Source organism: Ursus arctos, unplaced genomic scaffold (assembly GCF_023065955.2).
Source record: "Ursus arctos isolate Adak ecotype North America unplaced genomic scaffold, UrsArc2.0 scaffold_31, whole genome shotgun sequence".
In the NCBI taxonomy this organism is placed as follows: Eukaryota; Metazoa; Chordata; class Mammalia; order Carnivora; family Ursidae; genus Ursus; species Ursus arctos.
This window is the reverse complement of record NW_026622997.1, coordinates 4,595,916-4,617,629: the sequence shown is the minus strand read 5'-3', so window position 1 is coordinate 4,617,629 and position 21,714 is coordinate 4,595,916. Positions and strand designations below refer to the sequence as shown.

At 42.1% G+C, this 21,714-nt stretch overlaps 1 protein-coding gene across 1 annotated transcript in view; it reads left to right on the top strand.

Moving 5' to 3' along the window:
* The window catches only part of MUC21 (mucin 21, cell surface associated), a 63,227-nt gene that overhangs the window by 28,633 nt on the left and 12,880 nt on the right, over positions 1-21,714 (top strand). Inside the window, 6 exon segments of the mRNA XM_048225755.1 lie at positions 13,560-13,702; positions 14,057-14,161; positions 15,609-15,870; positions 15,872-15,904; positions 15,906-15,969; positions 18,611-18,781. Coding sequence (XP_048081712.1) covers positions 13,560-13,702; positions 14,057-14,161; positions 15,609-15,870; positions 15,872-15,904; positions 15,906-15,969; positions 18,611-18,781 — 778 coding nt within the window.

Here is a 21,714-nt window from a genome sequence, read left to right as displayed (position 1 = left end):
AGCATTTTTCACAGAAATAGAATAAAGAATCCCTAAATTTGTAGGGAACCACAAAGACTCCGAATAGCCAAAGCAACCTTGAAAAAGCAAAGCAAAGCTGGAGGCATCACAATTCCAGACTTCAAGTTACGTTACAAACTGTAGTGATCAAAACTGTATGGTACCGGCACAAAAACAGACACATAGATCAATACAGCAGAGTAGAAAACCCAGAAATAAACCTATAGAAGTATATGGTCAATTAATCTTCAACAGAGGAGGAATGAGTATCCAATGGGAAAAAGTCTCTTCAACAAATGGTCCTGGGAAAACTGGTCAGCTACATGCAGAAGAATGAAACTGGACCACTTTCTTGCACCATACACAAAAATAAATTCAAAATGGATTAAAGACCTCAGTGTGAGGCCTGAAACCATAAAAATCCTAGAACAGAGCACAGGCAGTAATTTCTCTGACATGGGCCATAGCAACATTTTTCCAGATATATCTCCTGAGGCAAGGGAAACAAAAGCAAAAATGAACTATTGGGACTACATCAAAATAAAAAGCTTCTGAACATCAAAGAAAACAATCAACAAAAGTAAAAGGCAACCTAGTGAATGAGAGAAGATATTTGCGAGTGACATAAACAATAAAGGGTTAGTATCCAAAATATATAAAGAACTCATACAACTTACCACCCAAAAAACAAATAATCCAATTTAAAAATGGGCAGAAGACATGAACATACAGATGGCCAATGGACACATGAAAAGATGTTCCACATGACTCATCATCAGGGAAATGCAAATCCAAACTACAATGGGATATTACCTCACATATGTCAAGATGGCTAAAAACAAAAACACAAAAACAACAGGTGTTGGTGAAAATGTGGAGAAGAAGGAACACTTAGCACTGTTGATGGGAATGCAAACGGTGCAGCCACTCTGGAAAACAGTATGGAGGTTCCTCAAAAAGTTAAAAAGAGTACTACCCTGGGCGCCTGGGTGGCTCAGTTGGTTAAGTGTCTGCCTTTGGCTCAGGTCATGATCCCAGCATCCTAGGATCGAGCCCCACGTCAGGCTCCCTGCTCAATGGAGAGCCTGCTTCTCCCTCTTCCTCCGCCTGCCGGTCTGCCTACTTGTGCTTTCTATCTGTCAAATAAATAAATAAAATCTTAAAAAAAAAAAAAAATAGAACTACCCTATGATCCAGTAATCGCACTACTGGGTATTTACTCACAAAATACAAAAACATTAACTCAAAGGGATAAATGTACCCCTGTGTTTATTGCAGCATTATCTACAACAGCCAAATTATGGAAACAGCCCAGATGTCCATCAATAGATGAATGAATAAAGAAGAGGTGATATACATATACAATGGAATATTATGCAGCCACTAAAAATAATGAAATCTTGCCATTTGCAATGACATGGGTGGAGCTAGAGAGTATAATGCTAAGGGAAATAAGCCAGTCAAAGACAGACAAATACCATATGATTTCACTTGTATGTGGAACTTAGGAAACAAACAAATAAAGGGAAAAAAGAGAGAGACAAACTAGGAGACAGACTCTTAACTGTAGAGAACAGGTAATGGTTACTGGAGGGGAGACGCCTAGGGGGATGGGTGAAATAGGCAATGGCGATTAAGAGTACATTTGTTGTGACGGGCACCGGGTGTTGCATGAAAGTGTTGAATCACCATATTGTACTCCTGAAACTAATGTAACACGGTATGTTAACTATACTGGAATTAAAACAAAAATTTAATGTAAAAAATACTATGCTGGGGTGCCTAGGTGGCGTAGTCAGTTGAGTGCCCGACTCTTGATTTTGGCTCAGGTCATGATCTCAGGGTCATGAGATCAAGCCTCCACTCTGGCTCCAGGCTCAGCTAAGGGTCTGCTCTCCCTCTGCCCCCCCCACTCCCCCCCCCGCTCAGGCTTGATTTCTAAATAAATAAATAAATAAATAAATAAATAAAATCTTTTAAAAATGCTATGCATATTAGTTTGCATGTTTCTGTTTTGTGATAATATAATAACTGAAAATTTTGAAGGCATAGCATTTTATCATAAAACAAATCTTATAAATTTAGTATTACTACTTTTTCCTCTGAAGTTGCAAATTGTAATTTGTTCAATAAAACATATATGACCAAAAAGTGACAAGTAAATTTCAATTTAGTAGCTTAAATTCACAAGTTCATGATGTGTACATTTGTTAGTAATGTTTTCTTTTAGTGTGTATGTTTCCTTTTCAAACAAATGACAGAGATCATAAACTGAGAATAGACAGAAAACAAAACAAAACAAAAAAAACATGAGAAAAAAACACACAAAACATATCCTTTGGTGCATAGAAGCATGACAGCATGGCCAATAAAACTCCTTCAAGCAAAAAATATTACAGCAGAATAATGTGGGGCAAGGAAAATGTTCACAGCGCAGAAGGAACTACGTGAAATTTTGCTTGTTGAGGAAGAACTTCCTTATATGCTACTAAAAAGGATATTGGTGAATATTGAGATGCTACAGAGTTGAGATGCCATTCAGAGGTGAAACATTTTATTTTATTGTTTAAAGATTTTATTTATTTATTTGAGAGAGTGAGCGAGAGAGCCCCCCAACATGGGGCTCGATCCCAGGACCCTGGGATCATGACCAGAGCCAAAGGCCAATGCTTAACCAACAGAGCCATTCAGGCGTCCCAGAGTTGAGGCATTTAAAGAGTAGTGAAACTGTTTCATTGTTTCAGTGTTTCTATTTACAATGTGGTAGAAATTACATTCTTTGCAATTACTAAATTTATGATTTGAATGTTAGATTCAACATAAGCAGATGAGGGAATATACAGTTTTTCAACATTCTTTTTGAGAGTATATGAGTGGAAAAATGGAAGACCACTGCTCAAGTACACAAAGACATTTCTACACAAACTGTGGTTCAAGGTATTTGATGAAGTGTAAACAACCTCATGAAGGAGCTTCACTTCTAAATCCGAGGACGACTGCTGCCATCAGGGGGCCAGCTTGTCGGAAGATGGGTCAGAGACATCGATCCTCTAGGTCTGCATGTCACAGAAGGTCGTGTTTCTTTTTATGTCATTTTCTGATAAACCACATGTCATATGGAAAGGCCGTTTTGCAGCTCCTTATGCAGATGAGATCTCTGCTGGAATTGAGGATTCAGAAAGAGAAAGCATACTCCTGTCCAGCCAGCTTGGAGAAGGACACAGTGAGGCTGGGAGACAGGCAGTGAACTCAGGAATTTCCTAAATCAAACTTTCAGCACAAGAGAAGGAAGAACTTCACACCTGCGCTCGTGTTTACAGACTGCCTACTTTACATAAGTGCTGGGTTCCGGAAATTCCTTACTCTGTGATAGCCTCTTACTCTGCAAAACAAACCAGAGTTCTAAGCCTCCAGCCTCTACATGTTCTTCCCTTCATAGTCATCAGAAAATGACCTCTGACAGTCAGGCAATCTGCTCCTAATGCATTGACTCTTCTGACCTGTGCCTTCTGATGACGATTTCACCTGTTTTTTACTACGCCACACGGCTGGGCCTCTGCAGCGTCTGCGGTCGTATATTTTAGCTTTCCAACAGTGGCAGGTCCAGAATTTCTATACAGGATGAGGTTGCGAACAGGCAATCTGGTTGGAAGAAGATAGGTATGGGACCAGCCAGACTGGAAGCCTTGTTTGTGCATGACACGCTGATGGCTAAAAGCACATGCTCTGAAGCTGCCTTCTTCGTTTACTTGCTGATTCTAATACTTACTAGCTTTGTGAGTTTGGCCAACTTACTTGCCTTCTCCGTGACTCAGTTTCCTCATTTATAAAATGGAGACAAGAGTAGCACTGTGTCGTAGGGTTGTTGGACACCAGCACAGGCACCACCTGACCATATGGGATGAGTGTGAGCTCAAGAGAGACCTGCTTGAAGGACCTGAGTCCTTTCTCCACACTCCATTGGGGGATATAAATTCACCTCAGAGAACACGTGGTAAAGAAGTGGAGGGGAGACTTCTTGAAAGGAGAAAAACAGTGCTGCGAGGGGGCACTGGATTTCATATGGGCTGAATATTAACCAAAAGAGTCCTCTAAAAGGTTTTCTTTTTTTTAATTTTTCAATTAAGGCTAACATATATGCAGTAAAGTGTGCAAAGTGGACACATCATAAGTATTCGAGTTGTTGAATTTTAACCTATGCATATACTTATATACCCTCCAATCCAGACCCTGCTGTGAAGCATTCCCATCATCCCTAAATGTAGTCACCATCTGTCAGCATACAACGTTCTTATAACATTATTGATCATATTCCCTATGCTGTACTTTTCATCTCTGTCACTTATTTATTATTGGAAATTTGTATCTCTGAATCTTCTTTAATCTGTTTCCCCCCCATCTCCCCACCCACCTCCTCTCTGGCAATCACCAGTTTATTTTCCGTATTCAAAAATGCTTTTGGGGTGTCTGGGTGGCTCAGGCAGTTGAGTATCCGACTCTTGATTTTGGCTCAGGTTATGATCTCAGGGTCATGAGATCGAGCCCCACGTCAGGCTCTGTGCACTCACTGCAGAGTCTGCTTGAGAATCTCTCTCTCCCTCTCCCTCTGACCCTCCCCCTGCTTATGTTCTCTCTCTCAATAAATAAATAAAATCTTTTTTAAAAAAAGAATGTTTTGTTCATTGGGTTTTTTTTAATATATTCTATTTATTTTTTGTTTTTTAAATATTCTACTTAGAAGTAAAATTGTACGGTATTTGTCTGTGCGACTTATTTTACTTAACATAATGCCCTCTAAGTACATCCATGTCATCACAAATGGCAAGATCTCATTGTTTATTATAACTAAGAAATATTCCATACATATATATCCATATATATCTTCTTTATCCATTCATCTATGAGTGGACACTTGGGTTGCTTCCATAGCTTGGCTATTTTAAGTAATCTGCAATAAACATAGGGATGCATGTATCTTTTCAAACTACTGTTTTCATTTTCTTTGGATAAATATCCCATACTGGAATTACTGGATTACATGGTAGTTCTATTTTCAATTTTTTTTGAGGAAACGTCACTGTTTTCCAGAGTGGCTGCACCAGTCTGCATTCCCACCAACAGTGCACGAGCGTTCCCTTTTCTCCACATCCTCGCCCACACTTGTTATTTCTTGTCTTTTTGATACCAGCCATTCTGACTGGTGTGAGGTGGTATCTCATTATGGTTTTGATTTTCATTTCCCTGATAATGAGTGACTTGAGTATCTTTTCATGTGTCGTTGCCCATCTGTATGTCTTCTTTGGAAAATGTCTATTTAGATTCTCTGCCCATTTTTTAATCAGATTGTTTGGGGCTTTTTGGTGTTGAGTTGCATAAATTGTTATATATTATAGATATTAACCATCTTCTTGGATATATGGTTTGCAAATATCTTCTCCCATTCAGTAGGTTGCCTTTTTATTTTGTTGATGGTTTCCTTTCCTGGGCAGAGAACTTTTTTGAGGGGAGGGGGGCATAGTCCCAATAGTATATTTTTGCTTTTGTTTCTCTTGCCTGAAGAGACATCCATAAATACGTCACTAAGGGTGATGTCCAAGAGCTTATTTCCTATGTTTTCCTTTTTTTTTTTTAAGATTTTTCATTTATTTGAGAGAGAGAGCAGAGAAAGAGAGAGAGAGTGAGCTCAAGCATGAGTGGGGAGAGGAGCAGTGGGACAGGGAGGAGCAGATTCCCCGCTAAGCAGGGAGCCCTATACTGGGCTGGGTCCCAGGACCCTGGGGTCAGGACCTGAGCCAAAGTCAGATGCTCAGCTGACTAAGCCACACTGAATCCTATGTTTTCTTATAGGATTTTTATAGTTTCAGGTCTTGAATTTAGATCTTTAATCCATTTCGAGTTTATTTTTGTATACGGTATAAGAAAGTGGTCCAGTTCCATTCTTTTGCGTGTTGCAAACACGCAACATCATTTATTGAAAAGACTGTCTTTTCCCATTGTACATCATTTATTGAAAAGACTGTCTTTTCCCATTGTACATTCTTACCTCCTTTGTTGTAGATAAATTGGCTATATAGGTAAGATTTTATTTCCCGGAGTCTCTATTCCATTCCATTGATCTATATCATGCTTTTTTTTTTTTTTACATCATACTCTTTTGTGCTAGTATCATACACTTTTGATTAGTACAGCTTTGTAGCATATCTTGAAACCTGAAACTGTGATACCTCCAGAGTTGTTCTTTCTCAAGATTGCTTTGACTATTCAAGGTCTTTTGTGGTTCCACACAAATTTAAGGATTATTTGTTCCAGTTCTCTGAAAAATGCTGTTGGTATTTGGATTGAGATTGCACTAAATCAAGAGACCTTTTAAAAGAAAATGAAGTTGAATGGAATGCCCAGCTGGCTTAGTCAGTGGAGCATGCGACTCTTAATCTCAGGGTTGTGAGTTCGAGTCCCACATTGGGTATAGAGATCATTCAAAAATAAAATCTTCAAAAGAAAAAAAAAAAAGAAAGAAAATGAAATTGAAAGACCAACATTTGGCAAGCGGAAGTCCATATCCTCATCCTCATCCCTCAATACAGTCCTGCCTGCTACTGGGGAGAGCAAGAGTCCAAGAACAAACTCAGATAAGTTAGAGCAAGTCAAGTCACATTTGTTTCCTTGCACAACTGAATTACAAGGTATAAATTTTAACCCACTGCTAGTTGTAAGGCCTAGAAACAAGGACCCTTATGAGTTAGGATGCCCTGATAATGCTGACAGAGCCATGGCCAAGAACAGGTCTGGCAAACTAGTGGTGCTATACCCATTCGGGATGAGGGATTCACTCAGTGTCATCGACTGTCCCCACTTTTGGAGAATCCACCAAACATCTCACAGCCATGTGTTGCCCACATCTAGGAAAAAACACGTGGAGACAACCTCAAGTGTGTCTGATGGTCTTTACAACCTCCAGATCTCCAGCTTCCCCCAAATAGACACCTATTGAAATGTAAGATTCGTTTGCTTCCTTCTCTTCTTTCCTTCTGCTTCTTTTGGAAATGAGGCATTCCCAGAGATAACAGGTTTCCGACTGTCTCTGTGTCAAAGGGTGGATCCCTCCCACATGACTAGTTTGAGGTCCCCATTCTGCCTCCCTCCCTGGTCCTCCTCATGCCTGCACCCACTGATTTGGTGGACTAGCCCCCTCTTCTGTTTTGGTTCCTACAGGGCACCTCTCTCCAAATAGCCTGAACGGCAGGACGCAGAGCGCAGAGATGCGCCTCCCTGGGAAGGGAGGACCCAAAGCTCTGGCCTCCCCTGCCGTAGCAGGTTCAAATGCCTTAGATACACCCATGAGAAAAAAGATGACTATAGAGTCAAACTGTGGAGCAATCTGGGGAGCTTCCCTTTCCCCCCACCCCCACGAGGCTTACCCTGGCTCTGGCTGGCCTTCAGTGCTTTTCCTGCAACTTTATCTTCAGTCGAAGCCCTGGGGTATGCCCCTTGACTCTCTGCCTCAGCAGCCCACCTTTCCCCTGGAGTCTAGGCATTCTAGAGGACGAATTTCCCTGTGAATCGTTTCAGGATGAGGAGTAAAAATCTCTTCTGCTTCATGGCTCCTGTTGCTGTATGCTTCCTTCACGGTTCTTTGGACTCCTGGCACAGGGTGACTTGTCAGTGAACAAAGGAGAGGGGTATGGAGGCCACCCCTGAAGGAGGCAGGTGTGCCAAGCTCTGGCAAGTCTCTTCTTTCAGAAGCAAAGGTGATTCACTCTTTTGCCCATTCTGCAAAAGCTAGTACTGACTGCAGCTCCACTGACCACGCCTCTGATGTTGTCTTCGTGGGAATCCATAGTCCTCTCCCCAAGCTGTGACTGTGAGTAGGGGCATCTTGGTTCCCTTTGCATTTGCATAAATGTTTTGTTTTTAACCGGAACATCCAAGTTCCACCAGCATTCTTTTTTTTTTTTTTAAAGATTTCATTTATGCATTCAACAGAGATAGAGACAGCCAGCGAGAGAGGGAACACAAGCAGGGGGAGTGGGAGAGGAAGAAGCAGGCTCCCAGCGGAAGAGCCCGATGTGGGGCTCGATCCCATAACGCCGGGACCACGCCCTGAGCCGAAGGCAGGCGCCCAACGACTGAGCCACCCAGGCGCCCCTCCACCAGCATTCTTAATACCATATTAGAGCCAGATTCTGAGGCTTAAGCGAAGTAAATATTTTTTCCCTGAATGTTGCCTGATTTCAAATCCATGCTTCATCCCTCAGAATTACCCTGAGAAACAAATTGGAGGCTGACTAGGAAACCAGGGCTCTGGCACTGAGTCAGTAGCGGCTACGAAAGAAGAGAGCCTGAAGGAGAAGGTATTAGGGCTTTTGTGTGATTCCAACTGACTGCCTGAGCTGGAGCCATTGACGCCTGTCTCTGATTTCTTGTAATACCAAGCTTTCTTCCTTAATTATGAGGACAAGGTTAATCAGCTTATCTATCTCCTTTGCCTTTATTCTAGGATGACAGGTCAAGAACAGAGAAGTGCAGACTTGAAAGAGGAGGTCTAGGTTGAATGACATAGAAGATTTTGGGGTGAATTTTCTCCTCCTTTCTTCCCCCATATGTATGTCTCTTGCATCTTTTTCTTGATTTGCTTCCTCACTCTGCACTCCATCCTTCGAGGGATCCCCCACTGTAGTCTTATTTGATTTAAAACATTAATCTTTTCACCTCATCCTGAACATGTCATTTACGTAGCCATTCAACAAACACTGATGGTACTCCTACCCTAGGCCAGGCACTGATACATGCTAGGCCATGGTGAAGAATGGTGCACAAGAGCCATAGTCCCTGCCTTTATGGAACTCCTGGTCTACTGCGAGAGATAGACATGAACAACACTTCAGTATGGAAAAGAACAAGTGTGAGAGATGCTGACAGGCACCCATTTTCCCACCAGCAGATGTATAAACTAACCCATCATTCCCACCCCTACTCTATTATAAGGAACTAACAAGGATTAACCCCTCCATCGGAGTCCTGGATCCCTTCTCACACTCCTGCTACCTCAAGGCATTTTCAGTGAGTTTTCTCCTCTTCCTATCTTTTCTCCCTCCACTTTTCATGGATCCTTTCCATCAGCATCCAAACAAGCTTTGGTCCAGTGTGCATAATTATCACTCAGGGGAATTATTAACCTACGTTCTGAGGCTCTGACCCCTAGAGATCCTGACTCAGTAAGCTTGAGGGGGCGACACTGAGACCTCATTGATAGCAAGCTCCTCAGGCAGTCGAATCACAGAGGTCCCTGGACTGAACATTGTTCTCATGATATCCATCTTTACTCCTCCCCACCCACACCATTCCCCAGCCACTGCCTCGCCCTTCCTCGTCCTTCATACACACTTTCTTTCTTTTTTTTTTTTTTAAGATTTTATTTATTTATTTGACAGAGATAGAGACAGCCAGCGAGAGAGGGAACACAAGCAGGGGGAGTGGGAGAGGAAGAAGCAGGCTCACAGCGGAGGAGCCTGATGTGGGGCTCGATCCCATAACGCTGGGATCACTCCCTGAGCCGAAGGTAGACGCTTAACCGCTGTGCCACCCAGGCGCCCCCTTCATACACACTTTCTTGAAAGAGTTCTCTACTTTGCTATATCATCCCACCTCCCATTCACTTGTTTATTTTATTTTTATTAAGTAATGCATATAAGTAGTTCTGAAAAAGAAAGTAAGCTACAAGACTTGTAATGAGACTTCGGACCTCACCCCTTTCTGCTACTGCTTCTCATTCACAAGTCCTACTCTCCAGGGTTTCTTTCAGCATTTATCTTCAGATTTCTAAATAACATTCTTATGCTACTTGTTTGTTGGCTGGGGATTTCCCCCCCTGCTTTTCAGGCATGATTTATTGACTTCCTTCTAATGAAAAGGAGGATTTAGCTCTTAGACTCCACCTAAGTGGGGTATACATACACCTCATGTTCCATCTCAGCATCCCCTCAGATGTTTTTTCTTTTTTAAAGATCTTATTTATTTATTTGACAGAGAGAGACAGCCAGTGAGAGACAGAACACAAGCAGGGGGAGTGGGAGAGGAAGAAGCAGGCTCACAGCAGAGGAGCCCGATGTGGGGCTCGATCCCACAACGCCGGGATCACGCCCTGAGCCAAAGGCAGACGCTTAACCGCTGTGCCACCCAGGCGCCCCGTCTCAGATGTTTTTATCAAACTTTTGACGGTCAATTAGTATTTAGTGTTTACATTATGATAACGACAAAAGAAACACATACAGCTGGGTCATATCTTGTATTATGATTACTCTCCTTTCTTGTACGTTTTTGTTTTTCTAGGTATTAATAATAGCCTCCTTGTTGAGGTCATGAAAGTAAAAGCACGACTGAAGAACCGCACCAGACTGAAGAAGACTAAAGAGACATGAATTAAAAGCAACAAATGATTCTGCTTTGGGTTGGTTTGCTATAAAAGTCATTACTGGGAAAACTGGTAAAAATTGAGAGTGGTTTGAGCATTAGGGGCAGCAGTATATGAGCAGGAATTTCCTGATTTTGATGACTGCATGATAGCTGTGTATGAGAGTATATAAGGTATTAAGGGATGATGGGATATCAGATGACCAAATAAATCCCAAATGGTTCAGAGGAAAAAAGGTCTTTGTTCTGTACTTACTACAAAAGAATTTGTGACTTTTTTTTCACAATAAAAACAAATTAAGAGTGGCGCCTGGGTGGCACAGCGGTTAAGCGTCTGCCTTCGGCTCAGGGCGTGATCCCGGCGTTGTGGGATCGAGCCCCACATCAGGCTCTTCCGCTATGAGCCTGCTTCTTCCTCTCCCACTCCCCCTGCTGTGTTCCCTCTCTCGCTGGCTGTCTCTATCTCTGTCGGATAAATAAATAAAATCTTTAAAAAAAAAAAAAACAAATTAAGAAAAATTAACAATGGGGCGCCTGGGTGGCGCAGTCGTTAAGCATCTGCCTTGGGCTCAGGGCGTGATCCTGGTGTTCTGGGATCGAGCCCCACATTAGGCTCCTCTGCTACGAGCCTGCTTCTTTCTCTCCCACTCCCCCTGCTTGTGTTCCCTCTCTCGCTGGCTGTCTCTCTCTCTGTCAAATAAATAAATAAAAATCTTTAAAAAAAAAAATTAACCAGATCACGTTATTACAGTGGTTCCTTACTATATTTGAAATGAAACTGAACCTCTTTACCATGGTCTACAAGTCTCCCTCAAACCTTCTTTCTTACAATTTTCTCCTTTAATAACCGCATTTCAGTCACTGTGGTCTCCTCTTTGTTCTTACATGACATTAAGCTCATGTACAACTCAGAGCATTTCACTCTTGCTATCGGTCCGTGACATCTCTCTCCTGGCTTTTAAATGGCCGCCCTCTTATCCCTCAGAGTTTAGTTCATATGGTCAGCTCCTTAGAGACACCTTTCCCAGCTATAATATCTAAAGCAGGACCCCTGCTTTCATTAACAGCACATAACCTAATGTGTATTTATATTTTTTACATGTTTTATCTCTCTTCTTTACTAGAATATAAATCCGCGACTATTTTGTTGACAGTGGTATGCCCAGAGTTTAGTAAAATATCAGGCACATTTTAAGAACTCAACATTTTTGAATAAATGAGTAAATTATATTGATTATATACTAAAGTAACACTAGCCTAAACTTCCAAATTCAGCTATAATCCATTCCCACCACCTCCTTTGGCCTAGCAGACTATTTTTGGAAACTAGAAATACTTTGAAAAGCTTCAGCTCATCTAATACCAAGATCCATTCTACACCTATTTTATATCTCCAGAAAATATTCTTCTTCCTTGTGTTTCTCTTCAAGACCTTCCACTACATGCCTAACTAATCAACAATAAATTGCACTCCTTGAAAGAGCCCTTCAAAATCTGGCCATTCATAAACCACAGAACTGAAGGGCCTAATGTTCCTGTGATAGAATTTGTAGGATTCATCGATTTGGTACAGTGTACTTAATGTCTCTAGAAAGTGACTCACTCCCGAACGTGTCTTAGCTAAAACTGTTTACACATCTTATCTTACTTCCAAATAATAAAAAATACCCAATTATGGTGAACCTGTGCAGGTGCCATTATCTCTATGAAGTCTCCAGTAACCAAAATTTCTTCCTCTAAGGAACACCAATTACCACAACAAAGAAAATGTAAAGTAAAAAATGTAACGGGCCACAATTGTAATTATCTGGTGCTTTCCAAACATGGATAATTTTTTTAAATTAAGGTATCATTTACATACAATAATATTCACACATTTCGTGGTACAGTTCTATGAATTCTGACAAACGCTCAGTAATGTAACCACTAATATCATCAAAATATAGAATATTTTCATCATCTCCCAAAGCTCCCTCAGAACCCTATGTAGCCAATGCCTCCCCCACCCAAACCCTAGAAACCACTGAATTGTTCTGTGTTCCAACTGTTTAGCCTTTTCTAGAATGTCATATAAATGGAATGCTACAATATGTAGCCTTCTGAGTCCGCCTTCTTTCACATAGCAAAATGCATCTAAGACTAGTCCATGTTTTGCTTGCATCAGTATTTCCTTCTTATTGCTCGTCATCTTTTACATGGATATACCATAGTGTGCTTACCCCATCACCAGTGAGAGGAAATTGCATTGTTTCCAGATTTTGAATAAAACCTTTAAAAACTGGGGCACCTGGATGGCTCAGTCAGAAGAGCATGAAATTCTTGACCTTGGGGTCATGAGTCCAAGCTCCATGTTGGATGTAGAGATTACTAAAAAAATAAATAAACTTAAAAAAAATTCCCTTCAAAAAACCCCTCTAAAAACAGGTACATGCAGGGGCGCTTGGGTGGCACAGCGGTTAAGCGTCTGCTTCGGCTCAGGGCGTGATCCTGGAGTTCTGGGATCGAGCCCCACATCAGGCTCTTCCGCTATGAGCCTGCTTCTTCCTCTCCCACTCCCCCTGCTTGTGTTCCCTCTCTCGCTGGCTGTCTCTATCTCTGTCGAAGAAATAAAAATAAAATCTTTAAAAAAAAAAAAACAGGTACATGCAGGTTTTTGTGTTGGGCTACATTTTAAATTTTGATAAGAATAAGATTATGCCAAAATAATACATTGTTCTGAGAGCAAAACAGAGAGTCAAAGACAGTGTAATCACTTGAAAACGTTTTTTTAAAAAATGACTGTAATGAAGCAGAAGGAAAACACAGAGTCACAGAGGAAGAGACAAAACACATACCAATATAAAGAAGAAATAATAATGATAATAAACTATCCAGAACTACAAGGAAGTATAGGATATGTGTAATAGAAAGAAGGAATAGAAAAATGTTAATTTTAAAATCCATAACAAATAGAACTTGTCTATGATAGAGTAATATAAAAGAAAGATGGAAAAATACTGTTATATCTCATCTCATCACAAAATTCTTATGAATATTCCAGTAAAAAGCTGGATAGCTCCAGAGGCCCCAATCATATCAGGCACAACAGGTTGACAGTAAGACAAATGACAATGCCTTTCTGGACAACCCAACCATGGCCTCTACCATAGCCAATGCAATTCTGAGACCATTAGAGTGTCCACTAAAGGCTCTGGGACAACTGTAGCCTCTGCGACCTCCTTAGCCAGCACAATACCTATTGAGACCACCACAATATCTGTGCCCACCACATCATTCAATACAGTTCCTGAGAGTACCACGACCTTCATGAGAATGTCTATTCCCACCACAGTCTTTATCATGACCTCTGAAACTGCCACAATATCTAGGACCACTATACCTTCCACCATAGCCTCAGAACTCACTGTGGAGCCATGTTCAAACTGAGCTCCTGTACAGATGCTGAGCCCATCGAGTCCATCATGGCCATCTCATCAGCTTCTCAGTTCACCACAGATTTGTCTGCTTATTCTGTAGCTACTACAAATAATACCACAGTTTCTCAGCCCCTGACTATGCCAACCACAGCCTCAGAGATCACCATAAGCCTTCACTTTAGCCTCATCACCCCCCTGGGCCTCTACTTCTGCCGCTAGGGTCCCCACAGTCTCCACCAGGGTCTCTGGACCTTTCACGGTCTCTTCCATCACCTTGGTGCCCATCAAGGCCATTGACTTTTCTACTCAGTCCAACACCAATGCAGTTGTATCAGGTACTGACCACCATGTCCTCTCTAAGCACACACATTTACCTCCAATGTCAACCAGCCGTCACCTTTTTGCCTGTTTCTGTCATTTCTGCTCTAGACTCTACTCAAGCCATCACTCCTGTTAGATATACTTCTGTTCTCTCCTCTTGAATAATATTTATTTCTACTCTGATCTCACCTTCTTTTGTTCAGTGTCCATCATTTCCAGCCCAATCAGAAGCACTTCTTTGCAAGTATCTCCCCCCAACACACACACACACACACACACACACACACACACACACACACACAATTATATTCCATCACTTCTGCCTAGAAGGAACTCACCTCAACTCTGACAAACATCCCAATTTGTCAGATGCTGTCATTTCTGTGCCAAGCACAGTCAGCTCTGTTCCACCCACCACCTGTGACATTGCCATCCCATCTTCAATATATGGAGCCCTGGTCCAGGGACTGCAAACTACACTTCATGGGCCAAAGCTGGCCTGTTACCTGTTTTCCCAAATGACGTGTTATTGGAACACAGCCACACGTACTCCTTTATGTCGAGAGCTGCTTTCCAGCTACTTTGCATACTTGTGACAGAGACTTGGTGACCCAAATAGCTTAAAAATTTACATCCGATGACCCTTTACCAACGCTTGCTCCAAGTTTGGTTAAGACCAAAATGATTTTTTTCATCTGTGGCACTTGCTCTGAATAAAACCACCTCTGCACTTGCCATCAGCACTCCCGCCGGATGCGATTCTGCCCACTTTGTCCTGAGCTACCCAGGGCTCTTGTACCAGTGTAACTGCTTCCGGTCTAAGCACAGCCGTTGCTGCTGATGCCACCTGCTCTATGTATTAGGTCCTCCCGCCTTGTACAGAGTCCAACCTCTCCTTCCCTAGGCCCGGCCTCCTCCCCGTGGTCCGGTGCTTCCACATATGTTCTGAACGCACTCACCTCACCTTTGTTGACCACCATGATCGTGTTAGACTATGTCACCTGTGCTCCCAGCCATGACCACTGTCTCATCCCTGAGAAAATCTGATTCCATCATCCCTTCCTCTAGCAATGTCCTTATGCCCATGAGTACATCACAAGAATATTAGAGCCTATCTCTTTTATCCCAGCCCACCCCCCTATTTGGGTGATCACTTCTAAAACTGAATAATCTTCTCCTGCATCAACCCCAGTCACATTTCCTCAATCTTAGCCTCCACCATCCCCAGCACCACCAGTGGGCATAGCCTACCTCCTCTTCTCTGAGACACTCACCTCTACTCTGAGGCCCTCATGGTTTCAGGTGAATCACTTTCCACCATCCCTCCTCCTACCACAACAGCTCTTCTCAAACCACCACCACCATTCGTGTGTTATTTCAATCCCTCTGCTCTATGTACAGCTGCCTCCTCTTCAATTATTGTCACTGTACATGCATCACATCATGGGATCTGTTTCCTAGGCACGAGGACCACTGGAACCACACCAACTACCCCCATCTCTGTCACCATGGCCCCTGCAATGGACTTCATATCCCCTGCTACCAGGAATATTGTCCCTGAGATGGCCCAGAATGCCCCTGGCCTGGGCACACCCACGGCTGGAGCACCATCTAGCGGCTCTCTTCCAAATACCAGGAGCACCAGGATGAAGTCCACCCTGGAGCCAGGCGCCACTCCTGGACGCAGCACCACCTCACACAAAGCAGACCCCCTCACCCCAGGCGGACACGGTTACCGTGAGCCGAAGGCCAACAAATGACTAAGCCAAGTGGCTATTTGCAGCCCTGGGGCGTCGTCCTCACGTCTCTGTCTGCAGTCATGGTGGGTGTTGGAACATTAGCAGGACTGCGGTTTTGGCTGGCGAGTATCAAGGCTGAGTTAACAGAGGAGCCTGCTAAGAAAGTATATTATGAATGGGAGAAGAATTCATATAAATAGCACTATTAGGATATCCAGATGAGAGAGGAGAATAAGTTGGTATGCAAGGAAAAAAAGAATCATCTTCATATCATGAAGACTAGAAAGAATGATTAAATCAGGGTAAGTGATAAATGTAAAGTAGAAAAAGAGGAGGAAATATACAAAATTGGGGCTAATGTGAAAGGATATTTTGTGAAAGGGGGAAAACAGAAGGTATTTTTTTCAGGAATCATGTCTCTTAAACAAAATTTGGAAGTAAGACTGTTTTAGCACTGGAAGAAGAATCTCCAGGGAGTAAGGGGTCACTAGGCCTTCACTCTGTTTACTGATTTCCATTGCAAATTTTAGCACTGGTTACCCATGGACACTTCTTGGCCTCTGATAGTTTTGCACAGGTAGAGATAAATGGTCTACCTTGGTTTTCCTCAGCTCAGCTGCTAGACAGGCAATGTCAAAATATTTCCCTAACCTGAGAGGGAACAGGAGGGAGATAAACAAAGAAAGCAGGAGTGAGGGGTGCCTGGGTGGCTCAGTCGGTTAAACGTCTGCCTTTGGCTCGGGTCATGGTCCGAGGGTCCTGGGATCGAGTCCTGTGTTGGGCTCCCTGCTCAGCGGGGAGCCTGCTTCTCCCTCTTCCTGCTGTGCCCCCTGCTTGTGCTCTCTCACTCTCTCTGCCAAATAAAGAAAATCTGAAACAAAGAAAGAAAGAAAGAAAGAAAGAAAGAAAGAAAGAAAGAAAGAAAAAGAAAGAAAGAAAGCAGGAGGGCGCCTGGGTGGATAAGTTGGTTAAGTGTCCCACTCTTGATTTCAGTTCAGGTCATGATCTCAAGGTTGGGATATTGAGCCCCACAATCAGCATCGAGTCTGCTCGAGATTCTCTCTCTCTCCCTCCCCCCACTTGCATGCTCTCTTAAATAAGTAAGTAAGTAAGTAAATAAATAAATAAATAAATAAATAAATAAAATCCTGTTTTTTTCTGGGCTAGTCACTCTCTGACTTCCCACTGTATCTCTGCTTTCTGGTCTTGATCTTTCTTCAAATACATATTTTTCCTATTCTGATATTTTAGCTTATTTTCATTTTTCCCGTGTTCTCGTAGTTTCTGTCACTAAGCTCACATTTTCATGGTACAAATCTGTGGAGTGCTGGATCTAGGTCATACTGCCTCACAAGAGACTGCGCATCTCTTCCCAGCTCTGAGTTCAGTGATATCACATTGGTAGCTTAAAACATTCTGTGGTGGAAGTATTTACATTCGAGAAACCAGCAAATGCTACAAATCAGGTCTGTTTCCCTCTGGAGAGTCAGGTGCTGCATGATCACCAGTACACCACTGGTAACAGTGGATAAGCGAATGTGACACATGCTGCAGCCTAAGGACACATAATGGAGTCAATTCACTAGCATTCTTTAGTTCAGCATTTTCAGGCTACATCCATATGTGGGATACAAAATAAAGACCATCATCCAGGAATGACTTACTAAATTACCTTATAATTTATGTGCAAGATCAACATATAATGAGAACTAAATTAATTGATGTTTTACTAAGTGCTAGGCCCAGAGCTGAGTGCCTAAAATGCACCATTTCATTTAATTTGCTCTACAGTCTTATAGGAACATTATACCCACCTTATAGGTGAGGAGCCTGGAGCTCTGTGATCTTAAGTTATTTGTCCCAGCACATGGAGTACGGGGCAGATCTGGGACTCTAACCCAGGGTGGTTTGCTCCCAGAGTCCATGTCTATAAAAGGCTCCATATGAGTATTCTCTAAGGGCACCTGTCTTTAGCTTCCTTAGCTGACTAACAGTGTGAATGTCTGTGTCTTCCAGGTGAGTCTCCACGATTTCACATGGGAATATGGATTACTTTTGTCTTGAAAGTCCAACAGCACATAACCTTCCCACGCTGCAAAGGATGTACTAATAAAGTGACGGGGGGGGGGGACCTCGGTGGCTCAGTCAGTTAAGCAACTGACTCTTGATTTTAGCTCAGGTCATTATCTCAGGGTTGTAGGATGGAGCCCACATCGGGGTCTGAGCTCAGTGCAGAGTCTGCTTGTCCCCCTCCCTCCTCCCCCTTACACTCCCTCTCTATCTCTTAAAATAAATAAATAAATAGGGCACCTGGGTGGCTCAGTAGGTTAAGTGTCTGCCTTCACCTTGGGTCATGATCCCAGGGTCCTGGGATTGAGCCCCACATCAGGCTCCCTGCTTCGTGGAGAATTTGCTTAGCCTTCTCCCTCTGCCCCTTCCTCCACTCATGCTCTCTCTCTCATGCGCTATCTCAAATAAATACATAAAATCTTTTTTAAAAAATAAAATCTTTAAGAAAAAAAAGTGACAAGGAAAGTTGTTTACTCAGAAAGATTGTGAAACAACAAAGAGAGAGAGAGAGAAAGACAAAGACACGATAAAGATGGTAAAGAGAGGAGAAAATCAATGATTCTAGAAAGTAAAAATTCAATGGTAAAAGAGATGATTAAGGGAGATAAGGGAGAAGAGAAATTAATTTTATAACATTCTTTTTTTCTCCTTTAGAAGGACTTTTCCTTCTCCCTGATAAATAGAGGCACTTACCACCCTCATGACTATAGCTTTGGCCTTGGTCTGGACCTGGACTCAGACCTGGACTCTGGCCTGTTCCATAGCCTGGAAAATGAACTGGTTCATGGAGGAGCACATGGCTTTGGACACAGAGTGGGCTATGACGTGCGCCATGAATTGAGCCACAGCTGTGGGAGTAGTTATGGCATGAATCATGGCAGGAGTTATGGACAGAGAGGAGGCCATTAGAATAGCCATGAAAAGAGATCACAGAGGAGGCCACTAAGGAAGCTCTGAAGTGGGCCACAGAAGAAGTCCCCAGGAAGCCCTAGCAGGACAAAGTGGTTATGGCCACAGACTGGATAATATTACAGAAAAAAATATGGAAAAATTATTATCCAGGCTATTATAGTCCTAGTCTCTGACTATTATCCAGTCTATTATAGTCATAGTCTCTGACTATTATCCAGTCTATTATGGTCATAGACTATGTCATAGTCATAGTCACAGTCATAGTCATGGACTATGACTATAATAGCCTGGATAATATATTAGAAAATACTATGGAAAAAGAAAGCATGGGAGGGCATCATGGAGGAGAAGAAAAGAATGATCATGGAATGATTAAAATGAAGTATCGGGGCATCTAGCTGGCTCAGTCGGTAGAGCATATGACTCTTGATCTCAAGGTTATGAGTTCAAGACCCATGTTGGGCACGGGCCTACTTAAAAATTTTTTTCTTTTTTTTTTTTTAAGATTTTATTTATTTGACAGAGAGACAGCCAGCGAGAGAGGGAACACAAGCAGGGGGAGTGGGAGAGGAAGAAGCAGGCTGCCAGCGGAGGAGCCTGATGTGGGGCTCAATCCCAGAACGCCGGGATCACGCCCTGAGCCGAAGGCAGACGCTTAACGACTGAGCCACCCAGGCGCCCCATAAAAATATTTTTTTTTAAATGGAGTATAAAGAGGTTCTCAAGGAGTAAGTTTAAAGATCAAGAAAAGGACCAACAAAAAGATCTCGGAGACCTTGACCAACACTGGGAAAAATCAAGCAGAGACTGGGTTTGGAGGAGATGCACAGCTTTCCCAGGCCTGGAGATGACTTCGAGTTAAAGCTTTCTTGAGTTCTAGGGGGCGCCTGGGTAGCGCAGTCGTTAAAGCGTCTGCCTTCGGCTCAGGGCGTGATCCCGGAGTTCTGGGATCGAGTCCCACATCGGGCTCCTCTGCTATGAGCCTGCTTCTTCCTCTCCCACTCCCCCTGCTTGTGTTCCTTCTCTCACTGGCTGTCTCTCTCTGTCAAATAAATAAATAAAATCCTTTAAAAAAAAAAAAAAAAGCTTTCTTGAGTTCTACCTGAGTTTCAGACTCTATTGTAGGGAGTCATAGTGATTATCCTCAGGACATTTTCTCTCCCATCTCCCACCGTCAAAGTCAGGGTCAGTGTTTCTCATCCCTATTGCCTCAGGGTGCTACAAATGTTACCACGCATCTCTACGGAACAAAAGCATGTAATAAATATATTATCAGGACCACAGCCTTACTTGTTTTCCTATTTGTTCTTTTCGTTTTCATGGGGTTGTCATTTTCTTTTTTAATGCTTACTATGTCCCAGGTGCTGTCCCAGAAGCCTCTAAATACGTCATCATTTAATCCTTAAAAAGTCCTTGAAGAGACTTTGAGGTAGGCAAAGATATTTAAATATGACACAAAAACACTAACTGTAAAGAAAAGTTTGATGATTTGGACTTCATCGAAGTCCAGTATCAGAATGTACCTGTAAGAGAATGAAGAGGAAAGCCAAAGATTGGATCAGATACCGTAATACTTATATCTGACAAAAGACTCATATCCACAATATAAAAAGTACTACAAACCAATAAGAAAAAAAAACCAGGGCAATTAAAAATGGGCAGAAGATTAGATAAATATTTAACGAAAGAGTATATAGAAATGTTTAGTGAACATTTGAAAAGGTGCTCAATATTATTTCTTATCAGAGAAATGAAAGTTAAAACTACAGTGAGATACCACCACAAATACACCAAAATGAATTGAATTTAAATGACTGATAATACCAAGTATTGGCAAGGATGTTGAACAACTGGATTCTTAAACATTGTTAGTGGGAGCATAACTTGATTCAATTATTTTGGGAAAATGGCAACACTAAAATTAAATATACATGTATCCTATGACCCAGAAATCCTAATCCTGAGTAAATACATCCAACAGAAATGAATGCCTTTGTCCACCAAAAGACATGTCTCATAGCAGCTTTACTTAAAATAGTGCTGAGCTGGCAATTATCCAAAAGTCTATTAACATTAGAATGGGTAAATACATTGTGACATGTTTATACAATGGAATGCTATTCAATAGCGAAAAAAGAATGAACTACTGAATCATGCAATTGCATTCATGAATCTCATAGACATAATGTTGAATTAAAAAAGTCAAACAGAAGAGTACATACAATGTTTTTGCATTCACATACAGTTCAAGAACAGGTCTGGGAGAAGGCATGATGAACCTTGTGGGAGGGGAATATGATAACGTCCTGTATTTTGTCTGAATGGTGATTACATGGGTGTATACATATATAAAACTTCATTAAAATGTGCACGTAAGATTTGTGTACTTTATTGTCTGTGTAAGTTACACCTCAATGAAAAAAGAAAAAGGTATCCTCTGAGACCTTTTTCTGGCAGTGTTACGATTTCCTTGGTCAGAGGATATGGCTGGGGACACGCAGTGATAAATACGGCATTCTGTAAGCCCAGTGACAGTGGTGCTATTGGAAGCTTTGTGTGCAGGGTGGCAAACATCTATTTCAACGAGGACAAATCACTACTTCCTCCAGGCTGGAAGAGGTTCAATGTAATTAACCTGACACCAAGTTTCTCTGGAGAATGATGTCCTATAGTGGGATTAACACTGATCTCTGCCAAGCTAGACACAGAAAGACAAAAACTATATGATCTTAGTTACATGTGGAATCTAAAAAAGTCAAACTTACAGAACCTGAGGATAGAATGGTGGTTGCCCTGGACTGAGGGTTGGGAGAAATGGGCAGACTTTGGTCACAGGGTATAAACTT